Raw genomic sequence first — 20,715 nt, 5'->3', positions numbered from 1 at the left:
GAATAAAATAGAGATAAAGGTGTGTCCATTTTTAGTACTAATAGATTATCTTGGTTGGGAGAAACTAAAATGAAAAAAATAGTAGGACGAAGAGAATACCATATTTTTACAATATACCAACTTGATATACCAGAATATCATTATATCAAAATCGTATTTATATTTTTACAGTATACTTAGATGTCAACTCGACATACCAAAATATCATTATACTTATTTCATGTTGTTATATATACTATGCATGTTGTGAATATTTATTACTACTATATACTAGTACCACATTATTGGTGTATATTAGTATCAAAATATACCAAAAATTTGATATATACCATAAATTTACGGTATAAATTTAAAATGCAGTATATACTAAATTTTCAGTACATCATTGTCGTACTGAAAATTACAATATTCTCAATATCTTTTATACTATAAGTGCAATATAAGATATTTCAGTCGTATCTATTTATTTTGCCAACATCAAAACTATTTTGATCAATGAAATTCAAAATATTATTATTTTATTATATCCTCAGTCCGATAACGCTGAATCTCGCGCGTCGCATGACATGAAGAAAACGGAACCGATATCATAATGAATCACCTATCAAAGTGGTTACCAAGATAAAAAATAAAAAAAAAAGAAAAGAAAAAGGATTTATCAGTTTCAAGGTTCTCTCTCTCTAATAGGAAGCCCTGGTCTTTCTACTTGTCTGTTTCTCCCTCTCTCTACCCATCTGCGAATTTGCTGTGCTCTCAATTCCTCTTTCGATTGACAATCGCTTGGAGATCTTCATCTGAGATCGAATTTTAGGTGAGTTCTATGCCAAGGCTTTCCAATTCAACAGTATATACGGCCTCTTGTAGCTTTCTAATGCCTTTTCTCTTCATTTCTTTTTTTTTTTTACCAGGAACAGAATTGGTAAGAATGGCATTTACGAATTAACAGCAGATTATCCCCATTTCCCAAATTTATTCCTACTGCATATCTTCATCTTACAAACAATTTGCTTTCGGTGTGATTTTATATACAGCCAACTGAGCTTCCTATGTCCTCTACTCCCTGTTTATGTACATCTCTATCATAGAAACAAGCTTCACATTCCTGAATTTTTATTTTACGAGATCTGTCATCTAGGATTTGGTATTGTGAGGGAAAGTATTCTTGTATAATTTGCTGCATGGAACCAATTTTTTGGCTATTCCTGATTCTTTTTTACTGGAAATTTGCAGGGAATTTAATGACATGAAATGTAGTTGAGCAGTTGCAATTTTTTAAGAGAGCAAAAGAAATCCTAAAATTGCAGCTGAAGAAGCCAAGATAGGATTTTTACCAGTCCTGCTACAGCAGGATGTCAGTTAGGCGAGAAGATACAGCTTCAAAACCAGATGAGCTTCAGATCGGTTCTTCATGGATTCCGGCAACCCCAGCTAAAGCCACTTTGACACCGATCTGCACAAATTGGGGAGAAAATCAGACTGAGCAGGCGAATTGCCTAGAGGGGGAAAGATCAGCTTCCACTACTCAAGCGGCTCAATCAAGTGTCCTTGGGTCAGAAGAATTTGTGCAACACACACAAAGCCAGATAGACCCTTCATATTATGCTTCAATGGGTGTTAACAATGCAAGTACAGTTGCCAACTGGCACGCGAGCATGACCAATTCCCAAGTTTACAAGGATAATTTGATTGCTTTCGAGAGTTGGGCAGCCGGAGATGCTGCCAATTCGCACCTCTTTGGAAAAGGTTCTAGCACGTATGACAACCTCTCTACAACTATGAATGACCCAGACCAATGGTCAAATGTCTCCTTTGGGAGTCTCATGAAGGTGATTGGCGAGAATGCCGAAAAGGGGAATGCCCTCAAGCAAAGTAATTTTGCCACAAGCAGTAGTGCCTTTTTTCACCCTCAGTTTGAGCATAGTTTGCTAGAACCACTTGACAGGAGTGGGGTTTCAACTTCCAGTTTTCACCCGGGAGTTGAGAGAAGGCAGTTCACTATGAGCTCTGGAAGTACCTCCATGCAACACACCATGCTTGGAGCAAATTTTGATGCTGAATGGAGAATAGCAAACACTGTCACTGGTAAGTTCACCATTTGATCAAATTGTATTATCACAAAAAACTACATTGATTTGTTTCTGTTCTACTATTCACTAGTAAAGAAACATTAGCCATGAATCAGTCCCTCAACCCATTAAATAAAACTTGAAACTCCCTGATTTGCCAAGTTATTTTTACAAAGTTGTAAAAGCCTGAAGCCCTGCTAAAATGTGAGTTTGAAATATGAGAAGAAAATGCCACTTCACATTATCCTAACAGACAAAAGATTTAGTGCAAGGATTAATTATGAACGCCCAGCTAAAATGTTTGCATTAATGTATCATGCAACATTGTGTATCAAAGTGGCAAAAAGCATTCCTTGGTGTAGAAAACCAAAGTAACAGCCAAAGAGAAGTTAGCTGAAGGGCACTCATCTTAAGGATTGCTTCTCTATGCATGCTATATTTTATCTCCTCTACTAAATCTGAATCTCATCTTGTGTCTAACAGATAGCGGTTCAATCCCCTCTCGGAACTTACTCGATCTTAATTCACCACCCAGAATGATTACTGATGCAGCTATGAGAAAGAGTACTCTGTGCCAGTTTGCACCTATAACACCAGAGAAGACAAACAGAGATGTCCAGCAGGAGTCTGCAATGAAACATTCAACCATAGATGAAGCACCTATGGGAGAAAACAACATCATCAGGGAAGAAGGGATGCGACTACATGAGAAAGGAATGTCCCCTCATGTGAACGATCAATTGAGTGAAGTCACGTCAACAGAGTTGCAGGAGAATCACAAGCCTGACAAGGGAGGCATGGATGAAACTTATTTGCTCAAAACCCCTCAGCAGAAGACTAGGAGGAAAAAGCACAGACCAAAGGTCATAATTGAAGGTCAAAAAAAGAGAACTCCTAAATCAAGTGTGCAGAAAACTAGTGTTCCTCAGGACACCACGAGAGTCAAGAGGAAGTATGTTCGGAAAAATGTAGTTACCGGTCCCTTAGGAGGGGAAACCAATGGAACAGAGCCTATTAATAAAACTCCTAGTTCTAACGAAACTCCAGTAAGAAAGAGAAAGCACAGAAGAAGAAAAGGAAACAGCAACTCTGAAGATGATACAGATATGGAAACCACCGAAGCTACAGAAACACAGGGGGCCCAGCGTACTCGAAGATCCTGCCGGAGATCTCTGAATTTCAACTCGGACGACCCAGTAAGAGATGCTATCTCCCCAGATTGCCCCACTTCAAATTGTGAAAGGGAATTGCGAGCTAGGAACTTTGGCCCAAAAGACCGACCAGAAACAGAGAAGCGTCCCCAGAACCCATTGCCGGACACATTAAATGAAAACCTCATGCCCACAGATCAAAGTTTGTCTACCATAGGGAAATGCCAAATAGTATTCTCAGACGTTACACATGATAAAGAGGCTAATACTGTTAGAGTGAGCATGAATCCTGATGGCCAATTGACACCAAAAAGCCCCAGTGACTCCATCAACAGCAGCACATGTTTAAAAAGACAAAACATGGATAAACCTGAGGAAGCAGCACTTGGCATTAGAAATGAATCGGGAATATTGTATAATTCTCTGCAGGCGTACCTTTCTTCTTATACACAGAGTGCAGATGGTGGCATACCTGGATTGTGTTTTCCAGCTATCTATAAAAAAAAGAGGACAGAGAAGGTATACAGTACAGTAACATCCAGCATGCAGATTACATCGTACCCAGACAATGGTGCGAAACTTGCAAAAAATCTGTTTATGTCGCAGGCTAATCAGGGATCTTATGGTGCCCAAAGTCAGGGTATTAATCTTCAAACAACCAAATATGCAACTGAAGGCAATCAAAATGGAAAGCAGGTCTTTGAAGATCTGTTAGCTTTAGGGTGCATGCAAAAATTGAAGAGAAGAAGATCAAAAGCCCCTACCCGACAGAGGAATGTAGCTTCACTGATGGAAAAGTGTAAACAATGGCCAAATTTTCCGAGCAGATCTGCAACAGTTTCCAGAACTCAACAAAATATTGAAAGTCTCAAAGAACCACTTACATGCATCGAAGCTCTTGTAGCTGAAACCCGATCAACAATGGCAACCAAGAAGCGCTCAAAGAGAAGCATGCATATTAATTCAACAGTGCAAAATTTGTATAATCACCAGAACTTTGCTCGCACTTCAATGGGTACTGATAAAGCTTGTGATACTAATATCAATAAAACAACCTTACAATTTAGATATGCTTGACTGACTTTCAACTTATGATGCAGGACCACCACTGGCTCTAACATGGAAAAGCATATCTCTAGTTGATTCAATCACTGATAAACTCAGACGACTAGATCTAAATGCCGAAAGCAGAATAACACGAGAAAAGTATAATGCATTTCTCGGAAAATATTATAACGAGAATTATGCCCTTGTTCCATATCAAAATTCTGGAGCTGTTGTCCCTTTTGATGCTTCATTTGATCAAGTGAGAAGAAGAAAACCAAGGCCTAAGGTTGAACTTGATGATGAGACAACAAGAGTGTGGAAACTTTTGTTAGAAAATATAAACAGTGAAGGCATTGATGGGACCACTGAGGAAAATACAAAATGGTGGGAAGAAGAACGACGAGTGTTCATTGGAAGAGCAGACTCATTCATTGCTCGCATGCATCTTGTACAAGGTGATCACGCAATCATATACTACCTATTCAATGCTCTTCTTTGACTCACTACACAATAACTAAGATAGAATTGGAGAAATAAGTATTATTGATTATACTATTTATTTACATGTTTAACTATGCTTAGAGCCAAGATGTGACAATAACAATAAGTTGTGCACTCAAAAGAAATCTTGCTCCATATTATCCATATTACAATCCTCGGTATCTCAACAAAGACAAAGACTCATGTGCACACGCGTACTGTGCACACTGCAGCATGAGTCATCAATTCACGTCCCCTCCACCACCTCACCCCTCCTCCCCCCTCTTCTGCAAACTGTATGAGCTCAACGCACGGAGACCTCTTCAACAAGATGCCAAAACCTAAAGTAATAATGGCAAAATCACCTAGTATTTTCTATACACCATCCCTCTCAGATTTCATATATTTAACTATATTCTAGTTAAGAAATCTCTATCGACAGAATAAAAACATGATTGCTTCCTAGAAGCACAGCAGAACCTAGAGGTAAGTATTAGGTTGACTGAATAACACAAAGGTATGCACTATACATGTATCGAGCACCTTATAACATAGTAACTGTCAGTATTGGTTTGGTTTTTCACTGAAGTGGACGATGAATAAATTAACATACACTTTAGTTGTCGTCAAAAGATTGTACTTTGCTGCATTTGGAACTTTTTCCCATAATATCTATTTTCGTATCATTGAAATCTTTAACCCTAAACACGGTGATTTCCTCCACAGGAGACAGACGTTTTTCTCCATGGAAGGGATCAGTTCTTGACTCAGTAGTTGGTGTTTTCCTCACTCAGAATGTTTCAGATCATCTTTCCAGGTCAGTTTACTGTCAACTTGCTATGTACTTATGCCCAGGTTCTGAACTGAAGATAACAAATTCACTATCTGCATTATGCTTGCAGCTCTGCCTTTATGTCACTTGCTGCTAGATTCCCTGCCAGGCCAAGCATCCACTCTGCAGAACTACACGGTGAAAGATCAGATGCTGCAACCAATGACCCTGAAGTCTGTGCGCTTGATTCTGATGAGACCTTTATTCTGACCAAAGAGATCTTAAATGAGACAGATTGCAGCGGCAATACTAAAACGCTTCAAGATTTGAAAGACAGCAGTATTAGAGAATCGAACAGTATGAAGCCCTCTGAGAATGCTTCCGGCAGTGACAGTTTTCTACAAGGCAACTTCAGAGGTCAATCGACAGATACTTCTATTGCTCCCATTATTTCCTGTGAAATTATAGCAAACAGATCCACGAGTTCGAACGAGGATGGCAGAGACACAGAAGACACGCTTTCTTCTCAGACTCCAGAGATTTCATCTCAGAACTCTGCAGTTTCGCCAATCGCACAAACCAATGGAAAAAGTGATTCTTGCTTATTGAGCACCACTGAAGAAGAGCCGGAAGCTGGGGTTAAACCAAATTGGTTGACTAGCCACACATCATTCGTAAAGCTTCTAAAGATTGCAGACAATGTATTACATGGGAATCATGGAGAAGGCAGTGACAAAAGAAAGCCTGATGAAAGATGCTATATACCATCAGAAAGCTTGCCTTGCAGCTTGCAGAATGGTGATCATTTCGAAAATCCTACAGTGCTTGCTAAAACTGTTGCATCCTATAGCAAGACGTCTTTGTGTCATGTGCCAGATTTGGGAGCAAAATCACCAGACTTTGACATGCATCAGAAAAACAGCAAGTTCACAGATAGTTCTAGCGAGAAAGAACTTTGTGGGGCTGAAATAAGTGACCTGTCTTCAGAATCTGCATCAGGAACAACATCACAGAAGTCCACTATAAGTTTTGGGGTTCCAAATCTTCCCAATACAATTGCTCACTCAAGCAGCAACGAGAAAATTGGGATAAATCAAATGAAAGTTGACAATCAAAGAGGACAAGCACCAGCAAAGAACAAGATGCAGGGAGGTTCAGAAAAAACCACCTATCAAAATCTGATGGATGCTACAGGTAGTAGTAGCAACATTGACAATTTAAAAAAATCAGAGCATAAGGAAGTAAACTCAAATAAGAATGACCTCAATAGCCATACTGAGCAGACGATTAATGGACCCAAATCAAGAGGAAGAATCAATAAAGAGAAGGAGACCAAAGTTGATTGGGATCAATTGAGAAAGCAGGCACTCTTTGGTGGACGAAAAAGAGAAAGAACAGACTGTACCTTGGACTCGGTGGATTGGGATGCCATTCGATGTGCAGATGTTAACGAGATCGCTCAAACTATTAAAGAAAGGGGAATGAACAATATGCTGGCAGAAAGAATCAAGGTATCCAACAGATAGTTGTGGAATCTCATTACTATTTATTGCAAAGGTAGCTAGAAAGCTCCCATTTATAGCTGACCATCTGTTGAACAACTGTGCAGGATTTCCTCAACCGCCTAGTTAGAGACCATGGAAGTATTGATCTGGAATGGCTTAGGGATGTTCCACCAGACAAAGCAAAGTAAGTTTGCATTATCATTTTCTCAGAACAAAAAAAAAGAAGAAAAATAGGAGTTTGTTTTATGTGAGCTATGTCCATAGATCCAAAACAGCATAAGTAAAGCACCTAATTGTTGCCTCTCAATGTCCAGAGAGTACCTATTGAGTGTAAGAGGTTTGGGTTTGAAGAGTGTGGAGTGTGTACGGCTTTTGACTCTTCATCACCTAGCCTTTCCAGTAAGTCAAACCTCACTTACAATGTCTTACTTAAAGATAGAGAAATTTATTAACTGTATCTGCAACAATTGAAAAGGTCGACACCAATGTTGGCCGTATAGCAGTACGATTAGGATGGGTACCTCTTCAGCCATTGCCTGAGTCACTTCAGCTACATCTACTAGAACTGTGAGTATTTGCACACACGACATATTTTCCCATGACAATGTACAACTAGACAGCTGATTTTTTGTTTAGGTACCCTATATTGGAGTCAATTCAGAAATATCTGTGGCCCAGGCTCTGCAAGCTTGATCAAAAAACACTGTAATTAATATTTTCTTCTTCAGATTGATGCTTAATATTTGACATTACAATACAAATTACCCTTCATTGACTTTTCATGCTCTCTCTCTCATTACAGATATGAACTACATTATCAAATGATCACTTTTGGAAAGGTGTGGCATGATTATCTGAGAGTCTCATAAATATCCCAAGACACCCTGTAAAATTTAAAACATAATACAAAATATTATTGTCAGGTATTTTGCACAAAGAGCAGGCCAAATTGCAATGCATGTCCAATGAGGGGAGAATGCAGGCACTTTGCAAGTGCATATGCAAGGTTTGTGTCATACACTACTGAACTCCCTTTCAAAATTCTGGATTAGTATTTCTGTTACACCTGTATCAAATCAATCTATTAAGAACGAGACTAGAAATGCATTCGTGAAGCTACATCAACAATATATATAAAGTTTTAGATCAATAATGAGTTGATTTCCTTGAGACAGTGACATGAGTAAACCACGCTATTGATTTATGGAATCTTATGAATGTGCTTGTAGTGCAAGACTTGCTCTCCCAGCACCACCGGACAAAAGTATTGTGTGTGCAACTGAAAACAAGAAAGCTGATCAAAATCCAATCAGAAGTATGGATACCTTGCAATTGCCATCTCCTCAAACTGAAGAAGTGGATCCTAAATCTAGAGTAGGCAACTTGCAGTTGACATCTCCTCAAACTGAAGAAATGGATCCTAAATCTAGAGTAGGAAACTTGCAGTTGACATCTCCTCAAACTGAAGAAATGGATCCTAGATCTAGAGTAAGCAACTCTATGCCCATCATTGAAGAGCCACAAACACCAGAGCCTATAATCGAAGTTCCCACCACACCAGAACCAGATTATACGCAAGATCCAGAATGTGATATTGAGAGTGCTTTTGGTGAAGATCCTGATGAGATCCCCACCATCCAACTGAACATGGAAGAGTTCACTCACAATCTGCAGACAATCATGCAGCAAAATTCAGAACTGCAGGAAGGAGAGATGTCGAAGGCCTTAGTAGCTTTAACTTCAGAAGCTGCTTCAATACCAGTACCAAAGCTTAAAAATGTTAGCCGACTCAGAACAGAGCATCATGTGTAAGTAGACAATCCTAACATCTTAAGTTTGGGAAGTCACACAACTAATGCAGTTGTTAAACAGCAAATATTGAGCATGACAATGCTCCTAATAGAAGTAAGCTAGCTCAAAGGATTCCATATAATTCAAACTAAGAATGAAGTTTAGGTAGTCTAGACATGACATGTTTGATAATCTGGAGCATCTTATGACCATTTTCTCTTTGTACAGCTATGAGCTTCCAGATTCGCATCCACTGCTAGAAGGGGTTAGTGATTCTATCTTACAACAAACATGCATAATGGCATAAGGTGTTTTTCAGACTCCAACAAATTTTTAAAATGCAGATGGATAAACGGGAACCTGACGATCCTTGTCCCTACCTTCTTGCTATATGGACCCCAGGTATGAAAACACATACCCTAAAAATACCTAAAACAATGAAGTAAACTACCCATTGCTCGAAACAGTGAAAACTGTATCAAAAGATCTTAAAGACAGAAAATGGAATCACCATTTGACTCAGTTATTTTAAGAATATCCAGCTCTGATAAATGCTCTGTGCCAGGTGAAACAATGGATTCTATTGAACCACCCGAGAGAAGATGCAGCTCCCAAGAACTCGAGAAGCTCTGCACAGATGAAACCTGTGCATCATGCAATTGCACACGAGAAGCAAATTCTCAAACTGTTAGGGGAACTCTTCTGGTATAGATACTATCATAGTAGCAATGAAATTGTGTTTAAGGAGCAATACTAATACACATCTTCCCTGATCCTATTTGCGTTCTGTTTAAATTAGACTTTTATGGTTATGCTGCTGATCGCAGTACCAGTAGACTTGATTTCTCAGCTAACAAATCTAACAATCAACAACATCACAGATACCATGCAGAACAGCCATGCGAGGAAGCTTTCCACTAAATGGAACATATTTTCAAGTAAATGAGGTCAGTAGGACAAATTCTTTCATTCAAATTAATATTTTGCGTACTAAAGATACTATTGCACTGCTTTTATATACATGATTCGACACTTGTAGGTATTTTCTGACCATGAAAGCAGCCTATCCCCAATGGATATACCAAGAAAGTGGTTATGGAACTTGCCAAGGCGAACAGTGTACTTTGGAACATCAATACCGACTATTTTTAAAGGTAACAGAGGAAGATACAGTTTAATAACTAGACATGGAGGTTTGGTTTCAGAAAGTTTAACAATACCTAGTATTGTTTTTGTTCATCAGGTCTGTCCACGGAGGGAATCCAGTACTGCTTCTGGAGAGGTATGTCTGGATATTGAATGATGTTCTCATCTAAGCTCCATGCACTAGAACCTTGTAGAAAAAACATAAGACAGCATAAGAGCAACCATTTTACAACCTGTATGTCATAATTAGCTGATGTTTCTTGTTTCAGGGTTTGTCTGTGTTAGGGGCTTTGACAGGAAAACTAGAGCTCCTCGTCCCCTGATTGCCAGATTGCACTTCCCCGCCAGCAAGCTAGCCAAAGGGAAAGGGAAGACAGATGAGAGCTAGGCATAGACAGCAGTTAGTTAGGCCATGGTTGAACAGTGAGCAGCTAAGAGCAAATAGCATGGTGGATTTTCCTGTATCATATAAATGAATATCTAGGTTGTACACATTGCAAATTATCTCATTTTATTACCAACTACTGAATCTTGGCATCTTGTAGGGATCTAGGAACTGCCATTTCATTTCATTTGTTGCTTGAAATAAGATTAATTGCGATTTGAACAATAGTTGTATAACTTTGATAAGATGCACTGTATTGTCATTATCAATGATTAAGGTAGATCTTGCTAGAGACAAAATGATATTTATGAGATGAGATCCTTCTGGATGGCTGAGAGAATCACTAGGGACATTTTTAAATATAGAGAGAATTGATTATATAGCACTTCAACACTTGGTAAAGGGAATAGAAAATTGATTATATATCACTTCAATCCTTGGTAAATGGAAGAAAGTATTGTTTTCAATCAAGTGAAGTCAACCTGTATAAAGTATAAACAGTATAATCTCTATGACATAGTTACATTAGAAGGGCATAGTTTTACCATATACCATTCAAGGGCACAGTTACATTAGAAAAACATATGTGCAAAATACAAATATCATAAACTGTCCATGATCTACACTCTGTCCAATTTATCAAGAAAACCATGATTTTACATAAGAGTGGAATTAAAGACACATTTTCCAGGCATAAACATAACACTTCATTGAAACGATCCAGAATTAGTTAAACTTTTATTACTATATCTAGAGAATAAAAGGAGACTTAAAAGAAATTAGGGCATTATTAGACATATAGACAGCAAGTGCCTTGACAAACCCAAGGACGTTAGAGAAAGTACCATCTTCCACGGAGAAGCAGCGTGTAGCATTACTTCTCTTACACCATATCCCAGAGATTAGTTATGCACAACATCATTACTCAATGTTCACAAGTAAAACGATGTGCATACATGCTCGAGTATCGCATGCATTTCTTATTGTACCAGATGTTCATTTCCAAACAAATCTTTCAGCATTTTCAAAAAGGATGGGGAAAATAAGATGTGTTCAAAAGTGCTTCATTCCTATCATGATCTTCAGGCTAGAGGACAACTCAATTCCCTAATCCCAATTGCAACACCAGGCTAGTAATTGGAAAAGTGATTCAACTAGTAATGCGAAAATTCGAATGAATCCGCCTGAATGCATAGATATCAGAGCGATCTTTTGCAATCTTCTAATTTTAATGCAAATAAACCTCTTATCAAAATATTTTGCTGATTACTACTTAGAATCTCTCGTTGTGTTATAAGAGGCCATATTGCAAATACTCTAAAGCAGAGCTCAACATGAAGATGCGGAAACACACATTTTAACACCGCAGCCGATACCTGTGACAACGGAACTGCGTTTGTATAGTTGTACTCTCTGGAACTACTACTTCGCATGCGCAAACTAATCTCAACAAAAAAAACCTACAAAGTAGAAAACGCAAGGGGGAGAACTTTAAATTTACAGGCAGAAAACGTTATCGTCATTCAAATAAGGTTTGTGAGAAAAACTCATCACTCTGCTTTTTCGAGATTAAGATCGAATCAACCAACTATGAGTCTATGACCATATCACACCAATAGAGTTCGTAAATGCGTATGTAACCGACGGAGAAAGTTAATATTTGTGCGTACCGTTTGACAGCACGGAATCCAGCCTGAGGTCTCCCGGCGATGAATCGGAAGCAGACGGTAGATTAGAAGCGACTGCCTCTTCCGATAATACTTCCGCGCAACGTCTGTAGTCCTTGACTCTTGGAGAGAGAGAGAGGTGTTTGTGGTTAAGTTTTGCCGCCTTGCAGATTATGGAGTTCCCTCCTTTTTTTCGTTTCGGCGTTTGAGATTTGAATCGCATTGTTGAAGAGTTGATGGTTAGGGATACTTGGTTCGCCGATGTAGATCTAAAGCCCAACTATTGTTAGCAACTAATTTATGACCCAAAGCACCATTTTCTATATATGCAATGAAAGATCTAAATAAAGTTCTTTTTAAGGAATAATTAATAATTAAAAGTTTGATTAAACAACTTTATCAATAAATAACTACGATAACGAAACCATTACTTTTAACAGAGACAGTTACGAAACGCTTCTATATCGATTGATTTATGAATTAATTATTTACATGTGAGTACAGGTAAATTAATTATTTACATGTGAGTACAACCAATAAAGAGTTTCCCCAATAATATTTTATCTCGATTGAACTGATGTCCTGATCATCGAACCGTCATAAAGTGATACCTTTTGTTAACATAAGATAAATTCGTCGCGGGTTTGTTAAAAACGTGATTGAAAAATGTACTACGATGTTCAATTTCTTAGATAAAATATATTCTCTTTGTCCCTCATAGAAATAAACGTTTTAGGATTGGTATGGATTTTAATGTATAATTAGTAAAGTAAAAGAGAAGGTGAAAAAGTAGTTGAAATTGTGAAGTAGGTGGTGGACCATAAATAATAAAGTAAAAGAGAAGAAGAAAAAAAAAGTTACCATAAATGGATATGGACTATTTCTATGGGACGGACGAAAAAAGAAAATATGATCTATTTTTATGGTAAATTATAATCTATGATTAACCTGCGAGATAATTTTGGTTGAAAGGGTTAGCTATAAATAGTTATCACATGATTATCTATTAAAATTAATTTATGGGATTTAATCTCATAAATTAAACACTACACATTTAATCATAAGATATAATCTTGCAAGCCTAAGGGCATCCTTAACCCCATCCCGGATTTGGGTCGCAAGTCCCCTCCACGTCATCATTCCCCCAAATTTGGGGTTCCAGGCCATAACTCCATTAACCCCGCAAGCCACAACTCGGACCACAACTATTCATTTGCACTATTCACAACTACAACATATTTTAATCGTAAAATAGAATACGTTGAACAATTAAAATCGGGAAAATTCATTGTTCAATCGAAAAATAGAAAATTACAACATAAGTCAATTGCGGTTCCAAATTTCTTCAATTAGATCCGCTTGGAGGCGTGTGTGTAGTTCTTCTTGGCGCATCGCCGCTGAACAGGCCATGACATTGCGCACGTCGGGAGGAACACCTTGCACGGGCGGGTCGGTGACAATGTAGCTACTGCTGGTGCTGGCGAGCGGATTGTCGCTCCAGAAAGTGACGTTTTCTTCCTCGTACTCAACGATCATGTTATGCATTATGATATATGCATACATGATGTCGACGATTATTGGACAATGCCAACCACGGGCCGCACCCTTCACTATAGCCCAACGTGATTGGAGGACTCTGAATGCGCGCTCCATATCTTTCCGAGCCGCCTCTTGCTTTTTGGCAAACAACTTCCTCATGTTCGTTGTCGGACATGTGATGGTCTTCACGAACACGGGCCATCGAGGGTAGATCTCGTCTGCCAGATAGTACCCCATAGTGTACCGACGGTGGTTGGTCGTGAACTCTACGGTAGGCGCTCGCCCGGCACACAAGTCGTTGAACAATGGAGACTCGTTCAACACATTGAGGTCGTTGTTCGACCCAGCGACTCCAAAGTAGGCATGCCAGATCCACAACCATTGGTCGGCAATGGCCTCCAACACAATCGTTGGATGTGTGCCCTTGTGCCCGCTAGTGTATGCTCCTCTCCAAGCCATTGGGCAATTCTTCCACTGCCAGTGCATACAGTCGATGCTGCCTAGCATCTCCGGGAAGCCGTGGGTGTCCTCGTGCATGCGCACCAATCTGCGAACATCGTCGGTCGTTGGCTTTCTCAAGTATGTGTCCTTGAATGCTTCGACCACTGCCCGACAGAATATAGCTAGGCAATCGCGTCCACTATGCTCGCTCACATGGAGGTACTCATCAAACATATCTGCAGTTGTTCCGTAAGCAAGTTGGCGTAGGGCGGATGTGCATTTCTACAAAGTCGATATACTTTGCCGCCCAAAAGCATCAACGGTTTGCATGAAGTACGAGTCACGAGCTACAACTGCGTTGACAATGCGCAGGAACACATGCCTCCGCATCCGGAACCGGCGATGGAACATCTAATCACTCCATCGAGGATCTGCAACGAAATAATCCATGAAAAGCCGCAAACCAGCTTGTTCACGGTCTCGATGGATATACATCCGAGTATGTGGTACTCGGACGTGTTGCTCGTTCCGCGCTTGAATAGCAGCTTGATAGCGTTCCACCTCGTTGTTGATTTCTTCTTGGATTGCGGGCACCGCCGTCTCTAACATTTGAGCCATTTGAGCTTCGATTGCTCGTTGACCTTCACGGCGAGGAGGCATTTTTTGAATTTTAGTGTAAGAGTGAGAGAAATGAAGTTGAAGTAATATGAAAACGGATGGAAGAGTGGTATTTATATATAAATTTTCACATTTTTTTAAAAAAATAAAAATTATGAAGTCGAGTCCCGGTCCGGCCCGAACCCCAAATAACACCGGGCTGGGACTCTTTGCGGCACGGCCCGTAACATTTAACCCTAGGTCGGGATGGGACTCGGGAGCGGCCCAGGAACTGCGTCCTCGGGACCGTCCCGAGCCGTGACTCTCCGCCCTCCAACGCTAAATTCGGGCCGGGACTCGCGAGTTGCGGCCCGGCCCAACAGCGTTAAGGATGCTCTAACAACCTCTACATAGACAAACATAATGAGGTGATCACTAAATTTGGGCTACGAGTAGACCTGCCCAAGGTTTACCGAACCGGCGGTTAAAACTAAAACTGTAACCACCGGTTACGGTTCCGAACCAAAACCGTGAGAATTTATCCGAACTGAAACCGTCAATTTTTAAACCGTGGTTCGGTTCAGGTTCAAAAATTTTTGAATCGAAACCGTGCCGGGACCGCCGGTTCCAGGCGGTTCCAAACCGGAACCGCGAAAAACCGCTAGAAAACTGTGAAACCAAGCCGGAACCGCAAAAAACCGGTGGTTCGGAACCGTAAAAAACCGTCGAAAAACTATCGGTTCGAAACCGAAACCGAAACCGTAACCGCGAAACACCCTCGCGGTTCGGTTCCGGTTCAACAATTTCCAAAACCGGAACCGGTGGTTCCGAACCGTAACTGCTGGTTCCTAAACCGTGGGCACCTCTAGCTACAAGCATACATAACATGATATATTCAAACTCGGCTATAGTATGACATTCTTAATCACAAATATTTTCAACTTTTTTTCTCATTCCTGGTAGAGTTGCCCAAGATAAATTGAATCAGCTGCTAGCCATCGGCTCTGAGTTGGAATTAAGTTGAATCATTTCCTTTTTTGACAAAATATAAAATATCTAATTATTTTTACTTTATTTCATCATTTACTTTACTCTCTCTTTATCTTTCTTCCTTTTCAACACAATTCTTAATCTCCATGCCCAAAAGTTGTAACTCAACTTAGTTGGGACGGAGGGAATAGTTAAAATGGAGAGAGAGTAAAGTAAGAGATATTTACTTTACTCTTCATTTAACATTATTATCTCTCTTACTTACTCTCTCCCTGCTTTAACTATTTACTATCTCCGTCCCATAAAAGTTGAGACAAAACTTTTGGGTACGGAGGTTAAGAATTTATATTAAATAAATATGAGAGATGAAAAAATGTATGAAAGATAAGAGAGAGTAAAGTAAATGATGGAATAGAAAAAGAGTGATTAGATGTTTTGTCTTTTGTTAAAAAAGGAAATGACTCGACTCTGTTGGGACGGACTAAAAAGGTATATGACTCAACTTTTTTAGAGCGGATGGAGTATTATTTTTCAAAATGAGTGCTCAAGACGTAGGACGGAGGAGCACAAAAGGTTTATTAATGTTTTAAATTAATAGTACTACATTGTATCCTAATTTCTTAGTCTTCATTTTAGCCATTTAATATCACTAGTTTTAGCCCACGCGCTATGCGCGACATAAAATATTTTTGTTTTATTAATTAGACATTGTGAATAAGTAACATAAAATAAAAAATAACATCATTACATAAGATTAAAAAATAAAATGTAATACATTATAATCACAATATGGATTAACGATATAAAATTAAATAAGTTTAAATTAAATCAACATGAAATATTTATTAATTACAACACTTATATAGGTCTTTACAACAAAGAAAATTACCATCCTTAATACAACATACTTTAATATTAAATTACTAATAATATTCAATTGGTATAATTATTTAATATACCACTACAAAATATAATTAAGACAATAATATCGCCATAAAAAAATAAATAATGAATAACAAAACAAACAAAAAACACAAACCACATCTATCACGACTCTTCTTCAGCCTTATTTTTCTCCTTAATCTCTAAATTGATGATTTATGCGTATGTGCAAATGCAAATGTGATATTTATGATTTTTGTCTTCTTTGCTTCCTTTAGCCATTTCGTTGTTAGGTATTTTTCTTTGCATGAAAATTATGGAAGTGACGAAGTTGGCGACGAATGTGTAAAGCTGTAGCTTCAAAATATTATAGATAGTCAACAACTTATGTGATTTCTTTATTTGTAAAAAACAAAATACTGTAGCCTAGACGAAAAAATTAAAAAAAATTAACATGAAGAAAATACTTAGATATGAAATAATATCACTAAAATAGAATGATCTTCAAAAAGGATTTAAAAGTGCTCTTTGCCTTTTACCATCTTTTGCACAACTCTCTCTCCACTATCTCCGACTCACGTCTTTTGTTCTTCGTCTTTCACTCTCTCATATGACACCTGCTCCGCCTCATTTACGGTTTCCACAATGATAGAACATGTATTTATAGACAAAGATCACCAACAATTTCTAAAACCTTTCAAATGCAACTATACATCACAAAAAATGAAAGAACATTTATCTACCTATAAATAGTAATTAAAACATATTACTTTATGATATAAATAAAAAGCATTAGAAATCATGTATAATCATATTCAATCCATAATCTTAATTGATTATTATTAGCTAAACCCTAAACCCTAGTATCAACCCGGTGTTGCACGACTCATTAATTTTTCTTTATATTAACTTCGTATTTTGTGATAAGTATTATGACATGAAATATAAAATCATAAATATATATAACTTGGGAGTATGAATAAAGTGTGATATTAAAACTTTTAATTAAATTTATTTATTTGAAAGTTGAGGTGTGCAAACATATTTTAGTTAGGTATGGAAATTTAGAAAACATGTTATAGGTTACATATATTTACTTAATGCAAAGAGAAAAGAGAAAAATCCAATTAGAAAAATTTACACAAATTTTTAGAAATTCTCTATCCTTGTTTCTCCCTCGTGCCAATTTTAACCATTTACACCATTTACATCCTTGTTTCTTGAAGATTTCTTGCTAGTAGTTGCCGCTATCAGCTCGTTGTCAACGTCAATATCTTCCATTTTAGCCTTACTCACTCTTTATTGTAGTCACAACACCCCATGTCCTTCGTCTTTCACGGGTCTTTTAATGACTCAGAAGTATTGTTAGGATGTAGATCATCGAGAAAGGTAAATCCCAAAATTTCATTTTTTGCTGATAAGATCACATATTAGGAACATAATAATTGCACAAAAATAGTGCTTAAAATAGATAAATAATCACAATTTTTTTATAGAAAAAATTCAGTGATGCAACATGTATAGAGAATGCGATGAGGAAAGGAATTACTCCATAAGCTAGAAATGATACCATACCTTTGGATACATGAAATTTTGCCAAATTTTGGGGAAGTTGATTACTGTGGGAGGAAGTATAATGTATGATGTGTGAATATTTGGAGTTGTGAGATAATATAGGGCATATATATAGAGGCTTTTCTTAATAGTATTCATATTGAAATTTATTATGTGTAACTCACATTTGATTGGTGGCAGTTTCATTTTTTAATTACTGTAATCGAAAATTTATCTTTAGTGTAATTCACATTAATTGAAATTATGACTGTAGTAGCCAAATATCAACTGTGATTAAATTACGTAATCCAATGTATTCAACATGTCCAATGTGTTGTTGTATAGTGTAAAAATGATAAATTTCAATAGAAGAATAAACGGCTCAATTAATTATTTCATAATTATAAAGAATATTGTATTACGAATGAAATGAATTAAAAGCAATTAATGAAAATAATCATTATAACTGCTAGTACATTAAAGTATTTTCACAGCTAAATTTATTTAATCAAAATTTACTTTTGCAGTTTTTATTTATTGCATTTACATCCCTTGCACAAAATAGTTATTCAAAACCTTCCAAAACTCGCATTTTATATATGTATAGATTATTTATGTAATCTTGAAACTTTTGTTATAATTTAAAACATTGATTAAAGATTTTGTATGAGTTTGAAATATTGATGAAACTTTTGTACTTACTCTTGTTCTGTTTTTTCTTTTTCCTTTTAAAAGCCAAGCCATCCAATCTAAATTCTTCAAAAACTGAAAAATGAAATTTGAGTTGAAATTATTTTATTAAAATAAACTAAATTTAATATTTCAATTGGTTAAGTTCGATTGTCCGAATATCAATATTTTTATTACTAGTCTTCAATCATATTTAATTTTGCATTAGAAATAGTCATAATCAAAATTCTATGTCTATAACAATAACAAAACATCCAATAATCTAAATAACAACTAAAAAAGTACTAATTGATAGCAATCTGCAATAATGACAATCTATATATATTAAGAATTAACAACAATTAATTGATAAAATAAAATATAGACAAAAATAATAATTATTCCCATGTAAAATATGATAGTTAAAAAGTAGGGTTACTAGGTATAAATATGTGTGTAGTTGAAACAACTACATAGAAGCAAACCACCCTCCCTCTCATTCAACTGTCCACTTTTTCTTATTTTTTTTTCCAATTAAGATGACCATTTTTTAATTTTAGAAATACCTTCTCTCTCATCTCTCTTTATTAAAATATTCAACTACCTTTTTTTTATCTCTACTTTATTTCATCTAACAACTCATTCTAAAATCTCATGCCACTCAAGAACGTGGTCATCTTGAATGGGATGGAGGAAGTACTTATTTCAATTCTTTTAGATCATTTCATTTTTCAATTATTTCTATTCGCTTTTTTCTTCTTTTGTTACTTATCTCTCCACAACCTCAAGCTTCACCTCCTGCACCACAGCCTTTTACTCGCACCCGTTCCTGCCAATACCCATCGTGCTTCCCAACCTTCTTCTCGTCCTGCCGGCTATGGAGTTGTGACAGAGGAGCGGGGAAGCTAGAGTGTGGCGGCGAGTCATTAATCATACTTTTTTTTATTTCATCTAAAATATTCGAGGCAAACAAAATTCTTTTTATTCTTCTTTTCTAGATTTACATAAATCTGTAGAGGGTTGATTAACATCATTTCTTGACATGCTATCTTCGTCAAATAATAAATATTTTTATATTATTTAAAAAAATAGATGGATATTCAATCACGACTGACAATTTTCTACCCTAACACTAACACCAACAATAAATGAATTTTGGTCGAGTTTTATTGGAATTGTGTCGTTATTGAATTGACATGTTATGAGTCCAATAATTTTGGTTTAGGTTCAGGTAACATGACAAAATATAATAACTAACTTGATTATTTCTATTATTTTTAATAAAAATATACTTTAATTTTAACCTCTAGGTTCATGTAAATCACGTTTGAATCAATTTTTTATCGTGTAAGTTATATTAAAAATTAGGTCCAATCATGTAAATTGGGTTTAATCGCGGTATAGTATCATATACTCCCTCCGTCCCACTTTAAGAGTTCCGATTGAGTTCGGCACGGATTTTAAGAAATGTAAAGAAAAGTTGGTGAAAAAAGATAGTGGAATGTGGGTCCTACTTTTTTATATTATTTTTATAATAAAATGTGAGTGGAAAAATGTTAGTAGAATGTGGGACCTAATACCATTTATAGAATATTCCAACCGGGACTCCTAAAGTGGGACATCCAAAAATGATAATCGGGACTCCTAAAGTGGGACGGAGAGAGTATTAATTATGTAAACCGGGTTTGTGTCATGTCAACCCGTAACTTAGTGTGCTGTCGGGCATAGGCGGACACACATAGGATGGTCTAGGGGCTTAAGCCCCTAAAAACATAAACTAATTTTTTTTTTAGTTTTTTAAAATCTATATAAATTTTATGTAAATTTTTACATAATATCCCTTATTAGTGATGATTTCTACGTCTGCCCTTGCTGTTGGGTGTGAGCTATGTTCGAATTTGAAGGTAGCATGTCGGTTCATGTTCAGATTGAGAATTTTCTTAATAAATTGGATTTCGGTTGGGCCTTGTTAGGTTGAGTCGTTATCGGATCAACCCAATCCTTAATACATTAGGATCAAGTTAAGATTGGAT

At 37.1% G+C, this 20,715-nt stretch overlaps 2 protein-coding genes and 1 long non-coding RNA gene across 4 annotated transcripts; 1 reads left to right on the top strand and 2 right to left on the bottom strand.

Annotated features, from left to right (window-relative positions):
* The first annotated feature begins 632 nt into the window (after positions 1 to 632).
* LOC125218860 (protein ROS1A-like) lies at positions 633 to 10,568 on the top strand. 2 transcript variants are annotated; one of them, XM_089062485.1, is made up of 21 exons: positions 633 to 811; positions 909 to 919; positions 1,231 to 2,082; positions 2,550 to 4,232; positions 4,318 to 4,719; positions 5,471 to 5,561; positions 5,647 to 7,027; positions 7,126 to 7,205; positions 7,336 to 7,420; positions 7,497 to 7,588; positions 7,658 to 7,726; positions 7,824 to 7,860; positions 7,945 to 8,027; positions 8,251 to 8,829; positions 9,041 to 9,077; positions 9,157 to 9,214; positions 9,378 to 9,517; positions 9,694 to 9,759; positions 9,852 to 9,966; positions 10,056 to 10,094; positions 10,228 to 10,568. In XM_089062485.1, exons 3-21 carry the CDS (start codon positions 1,350 to 1,352, stop codon positions 10,344 to 10,346), a joined length of 5,889 nt encoding a protein of 1,962 aa, XP_088918611.1. In that variant the 5' UTR covers positions 633 to 811; positions 909 to 919; positions 1,231 to 1,349; the 3' UTR covers positions 10,347 to 10,568. The 2 variants fall into 2 exon arrangements, with proteins under 2 accessions (XP_088918611.1, XP_088918610.1); XM_089062484.1 differs by lacking the exon at positions 909 to 919.
* On the bottom strand, positions 8,601 to 12,283 carry LOC125218859 (uncharacterized). The gene is made up of 3 exons (XR_007176038.2): positions 12,014 to 12,283; positions 11,720 to 11,803; positions 8,601 to 10,145 (listed from the first exon to the last, which is right to left on the bottom strand). It is a non-coding gene; the product is annotated as an uncharacterized LOC125218859 (long non-coding RNA).
* A 1,050-nt stretch (positions 12,284 to 13,333) lies between these two features.
* Positions 13,334 to 13,786, bottom strand: LOC125221010 (uncharacterized). Its single transcript, XM_048123135.1, has one exon. It carries the CDS (start codon positions 13,784 to 13,786, stop codon positions 13,334 to 13,336), a length of 453 nt encoding a protein of 150 aa, XP_047979092.1.
* Positions 13,787 to 20,715: the final 6,929 nt, after the last annotated feature.

The sequence above is a fragment of the Salvia hispanica genome, chromosome 1, assembly GCF_029641045.1.
Source record: "Salvia hispanica isolate PSC_SH4W2 chromosome 1, Shi_PSC_v1, whole genome shotgun sequence".
Lineage (NCBI taxonomy): Eukaryota > Viridiplantae > Streptophyta > Magnoliopsida > Lamiales > Lamiaceae > Salvia > Salvia hispanica.
The sequence above is the reverse complement of the archived record's forward strand: the minus strand, read 5'-3'. Positions and strand labels throughout refer to the sequence as shown.

Bases quoted from the DNA above. Each gene is read 5' to 3' on its own strand.
- LOC125218860 (XM_089062484.1), top strand. From the start codon at position 1,350: ATGTCAGTTAGGCGAGAAGATACAGCTTCAAAACCAGATGAGCTTCAG. The intron at 9,760-9,851 runs GTCAGTAGGACA...CGACACTTGTAG, and splicing joins CATATTTTCAAGTAAATGAG to GTATTTTCTGACCATGAAAG. The intron at 9,967-10,055 runs GTAACAGAGGAA...TTTGTTCATCAG, and splicing joins AATACCGACTATTTTTAAAG to GTCTGTCCACGGAGGGAATC.
- LOC125221010 (XM_048123135.1), bottom strand. From the start codon at position 13,786: ATGGGGTACTATCTGGCAGACGAGATCTACCCTCGATGGCCCGTGTTC.